Source organism: Mandrillus leucophaeus, unplaced genomic scaffold, assembly GCF_000951045.1.
Source record: "Mandrillus leucophaeus isolate KB7577 unplaced genomic scaffold, Mleu.le_1.0 Scaffold25, whole genome shotgun sequence".
Classification (NCBI taxonomy): Eukaryota; Metazoa; Chordata; class Mammalia; order Primates; family Cercopithecidae; genus Mandrillus; species Mandrillus leucophaeus.
In genome coordinates, this window is record NW_012102587.1 from 4,170,030 (window position 1) to 4,175,328 (window position 5,299).

The 5,299-nt window shown below is 43.7% G+C and overlaps 1 protein-coding gene across 6 annotated transcripts in view; it reads left to right on the forward strand.

Annotated features, from left to right (window-relative positions):
- Positions 1 to 4,410, forward strand: part of CLASP1 (cytoplasmic linker associated protein 1) — a 333,527-nt gene extending 329,117 nt beyond the window's left edge. For all 6 annotated transcript variants that reach the window (XM_011983419.1, XM_011983418.1, XM_011983417.1 and 3 more), the window contains one exon: positions 2,979 to 4,410. In XM_011983419.1, the coding sequence (XP_011838809.1) occupies positions 2,979 to 3,065 (87 nt within the window). In that variant the 3' untranslated portion in view covers positions 3,066 to 4,410. The remainder of the gene's footprint in view (positions 1 to 2,978) is intronic.
- The last annotated feature ends 889 nt before the right edge of the window (positions 4,411 to 5,299 follow it).

The window sequence follows — 5,299 nt, forward strand, 5'->3', positions numbered from 1 at the left end:
AATCACACATTAAGTTTCAATAGATTTGAAACTTGACGTATCCTTTGAGAAGGACGTGTGTTCCGTTGTTGAGTTTCATATACATCTGTTAGATCTAGTCTCGAACTCCTGATCTCAAGTGACCCACCCGCCTCAGCCTCCCAAAATGCTGGGATTACAGGTGTGAGCCACCGCACCCAGCCCATTGTAACTATTTTTAAGTGTGTGGTTCATACTGTTGTATAACCATCACTACCATCCATCTTCGAAACTTTTTTCATTTTGCAAAACCGAACCTTTGCACCCATTAAACAATAATTTCCTATTTCCTTCTTTCCCAACCCCTGGCACCCACCATTCTACTTTCCGTCTCCATGAATTTGACTACCCCAGGTATCTCATATAGGTGGAATTACATCCTACATGTCCTTTATGGCTGGCTTATTTCACTTAGCATAGTGTCCTCAGGGCTTATCCATGTTGCAGCATTTGTCAGATTTCCTTCCTTTTCCAGTCTGAATGTCCATTGTGTGTAGATAGTGCGGTTTGGTTGCTTCCACTTTCTGGCTCTTGTGAATAATGCTGCTGTGAACACTGGTGCATCTGTTCAAGTCCTTAAGGTTTCGAGGAACCTCCCTGCTGTTTTCCACAGAGATTGCACCATTTTACATTCTGACCAGCGGTGCACAAGTGTTCGAATTTCCCCACTTCCTCACCAACACTTGTTACTTTGTTTTTATTTTTCATTTTTCTAATTTATTCCTAATTATTTCTAATAGTCATCCTCTATGAGATGAGGATGGGTATCTCGTTTGTTGAAAAGACATACCCAATGGCGATTTCTCATCTGTTAAAAATGATCCTCTCCCCATTGAATGGTCTTGGCACGCTTGCTGGAAATTATTTGATTGGGCCAGGAGCAGGTGGCTCACGCCTGTAATTCCAGCACTTTGGCAGGGTCACTTGAGGCCAGAAGCTCCAAACCAGCCTGGGCAACAGCAAGACCACGTCTGTGCAAAAATAAATAAATAAATAAACATAATTTTTTTTGGTCACCCAGGCTGGAGTGCAGTGGCACAATCATGACTCACTGGCACCCCTGACCTCCTGGACTCAAGCCATCCTCCCATCTCAGCCTCCTCCCCAAGTAGCTGGGACTACAGGCACACATAATCCAAGCTAATGGTTTAATTTTTTGTAGAGATAGGGTCTTGCTGTGTTGCACATCTGGTCTTGAACTGGTTCCAAACGATTCTCCCACCTCAGCCCCCTACAGTGCTGAGATCATAGACGTGACCGTGCCCAGCCAGTTTTCTCTATTTTTCTATTATCTGTTTTGTTTATCTCTGCTCTAAATCTTTATTGTTTGCTCCTGCTAGCTTTAGATTTACTTTTTTTTCTAGTTCCTTAAGGTAAAGTTTAGCTTGTTGATTAGAGAGGTCTTTTTAAATGTAAGCATTTATAACTCTAAATTTCCCTCTTCAGCGCTGCTTTGCTGCATCCCCCAAAATTGTCTTTTCATTTTCATTTGTCTCAAGATGTTTTCTAAGGCCAGGTGCGGTGGCTCATGCTAGTAATCCCAGCACTTTGGGAGGCCGAGGCAGGAGGATCACTTGAGCCCGGGAGTTCAAGACCAGCCAGGTCAACATGGCAAAACCCCATCATACAAAATACAAAAATTAGCTGGGCATGGTGGTGTGCACCTGTGGCCCCAGCTAGTCAGGAAGCTAAGGTGAGAGGATCACTGATCCTGGAAGGTCGAGGCTGCAGTAAGCTGAGGTTGTGCCACTGCACTCCAGCCGGGGCTTCCAAGTGAGACCCTGTCTCAAAAAAAAAAAAAATTCTGTTTTAAATATGTTTTCTAGTTTACCTTATGACCTCCTCTTTACTTATTGGTTGTTTAAGAATATGTTACTCAGTTTTTACAAATTTATGAATGTTTTAGTTTTCCTTCTATTATTGATTTCTTACTTCATCCCATTATGGTTGGAGAAGATACTTTGGTATCTTTTTAAATCTATTGAAACTTAATGTGTGATTTAACATGTGGTCTATCCTGGAGAATAGGATAAACCATAACCATATGTTAAATCACACATTAAGTTTCAATAGATTTGAAACTTGACGTATCCTTTGAGAAGGACGTGTGTTCCGTTGTTGAGTTTCATATACATCTGTTAGATCAAGTTGGTTTAGGGTTAAGTCCTCTATTTGCTTGCTTATCATCTGGCTGGTTCTTTTATCCATTATTGAGGGTGGGGTATCGAAGTCTTACCTCCAGAAGCTTTTTTGATGCCAAGTCTGTTTTGTCTGATGTTAGTATAGCCAGCCTTGCTCTCTTTGACTACTGTTCCATGGAATATCTTTTTATGTCCTTTCATTTTCAATCCATTTATGTCTGTGGATCTGAAGTGAATTTCTTATAGACAGCATATCATTGGATCAAATGTTTATCCATTCCACCCATTTCTATCTTTTGATTGAAGAGTTTAATCCATTTACATTTAAAGTACTGCCAGGCATGGTGTCACACGCCTGTACTCCCAGCTACTCAAGAAGCTAAAGGTGTGAAGATTAGAGGATTTGCCCTCTGACCTTGGCCCAGCCACTTCACCCCTGTGGAGCGGGGTTCTCACCCTACTTTTCCCCTGGCTCTGATGGAGCCTTTGGGCTGCAGTCGCCCTTGAGATGAATGGCCCTGCCACCGTATCCCTTCCTCCATGAGCTGCTGCGGCCCACCTAGTTGTGACACCTGGTGGTGGTCTTGTAATTGCCCACTGCTTTTCCCTCTCCTCCTCTGTGTCGCTCTGTGTCCCTAGCACCTGGCAGATGCATTGGATGAGCAGCAGGCACTCAGAACATGTTTTTATAATGAATTCCTCAACCAAGGGAACGAAGGGACTTGCTGTTTTCTTACTGTCACCTGGGATTCTTTTTCCTGTCTTCTACTTTCTGACTGCTTTTCTTCCTGCTAATTCAGTTTCATCTTCTCTTTTCAGATGAAGCTACTAAACTTATATATCAAGAGGGCCCAGACCACCAACAGCAACAGCAGCTCCTCCTCCGACGTCTCCACGCACAGCTAATGGCAGCACCTGTCTCTTGTGTAGACCTAGAAGCAATCGGTGGTGCCTCTCAGAGACCTCTCCCCACCCCCTTCATCGGCTGCCCTGTCAGTACAAGGAGGCCCACAAATATTTATTACAATCAGTATTTTGGTCCCTTCCAGCTTTTCTGTAGAATCTTACTGGTATTGAATGTAAAGGAAGCAAGGCCTGTATTGCAGTCTTCATACAAAATGAAAGGAGTAAGAACAGAAAAGAGCCATGCTGAAACATGTCTTGTACAGCCTGCTGCGATGGCGAAACCATGTGTGTGGGGTGCAGTTTTTAAAAATCAGAGCGCTGTAGCCACTACTTGGTAGAAAGTAGCATTTTTTTTTTTTTTCAGTTAATAACGGATTTGGGGGTGGGGTGGGGTGTTACTTTGTGTTCCTCCTCCTTAGCCTATTTTCTTGTGAGTATGGTCTGTGTGGGGCCCCTTTCACAGCTGACACCATGAAAGGTGACACATCTTTAAGTTGTGTTCTGAGACCTACTAAAAATGGGAATCAAGTCTTGGCAAGAACGGTCTGAAGATGGCCTTTTAACAAACGCTAGGAATTTTTCTTGTCATATCCGGACTGGAGGCCGACTGCCCTGGCTTTCAGCATAGAATTGGGAGTGTACCCCAGCAGTCTCCTTCCAGCCCTCCCTAATCAACTCCACAGACAAGGTCCTCACCCCAGAGCTTCCATGCAAAGGAATTCTTCAAATTTAAATCTGGACACAAAAATAAGATAAATGTATGGCATCATGTAGGGATGCCTGAGATGGCAGTTCGTGAAGCACAGAAGATAAAAGAGAAGTCTTTCATCTTTACTGCTGAGATCCTTGGGAACACTGTTGTCATGGGGGTTCTGCCAAGATCCACATCCCTGGGCTACTTGGTGATTCAGATTTAGCAGCAACCTCTTTCCTCTCCCCGAAGTTCTGCTGAAGCTGTTCAGTTCTAACATGGTCTCAGTTAATCTGGTAAATGCCATCTTTACCATCTTAGTTCTGACTTCTCCATTTAATGTGGGATTAAGAGCAAAGAAAAGCCTAGAGAGACTGGATATCACAGTTTTCTTAATGTTGTAAACCGAAGTCGTTCCTTGAATGTCTGTTGATGAAGTAGTCACTGTTTAAGGAAAATAATTATGAGGTGTAGCAGATTGCAGAAAACAGGATTAGAAACACACTGAAATAGAACACACGGTTAGAGTCTGCCTCCTCCTCAAGGAACCGCTACCCCCTCTACACACACCCTTAGAGCCTGATTACTCCAATAAAAGCAACTAGAGGTTTGCAGTCGGTTTAAATAAATTTTGACTAAAATTCTTAAGCCAAATGGAAATTCTTAATGCAATCATGAGGACTTCTATTGTCTCTTCCTGTTGTATTAGATCCTATAAATTGAACTGATTTTTCCATAAGGAAAACGCTTTTGAGATTAATTCTAATAATGTATTTGCTATTCCAGTGCAGAGCCCACTGCAACTGCTAGGACTGAAAGCAGACGCTGGTGCCAGAGCACGTGGTTCTCACCATTTCCACAGACCCCTCTGCCCTGACCCTCCAGATTGGATGTAGGAAGCTGGGAAAGACTGATGTTGTATTTGGAAACATGCGCTGAAAATGAAGGCCTCATAATGTGTAGGAACAGTGAAGCCAGGGTGCTGACCGTGTGTGTGTGTGTGTGTGTGTGTGGCGTGTGGTGTGTGTGTGGCGTGTGGTGTGTGTGGCATGTGGTGTGTGTGTGTGGTGTGTGTGTGTGTGCGTGCACCCTACACGTGTGGTACCTCACTGCTGCTGTTTAGGGAACTTGAGGGATGCATTTCAAGGGGTTGGGTATTCCTGACTAGCTTTGGCTTAAAATATAGCAGGACCAGGTCTTTTGTTGATAAATACTGTTGGTTTATTAAAATGTCATGAATGGTATTTCTTTTTTACACTCTACAAGTGAATTAGGGAGTCTTTTGTTGACGCGTCTGTTGTAGGAATGTGCGTCGGGCTAGGTTATCCGTGAGTGTCTTTATGCCTCATGCAGTTAGAAAGACCTTTCTCCTTGAGCTCTTTGACTCCAGAAGGCCCTGCAGTCCCCGGTGTACTGAGAAAGGATCTTGAACATCGCTGGACGTCCTCATAGTACTCACAAAGGGCTAGCCTTGAATGTCACTTGCCCAGTCTTCAGTCTCCTGACAAAGAGAGATACAATCACGTCACAGGTCTCTTGGCCT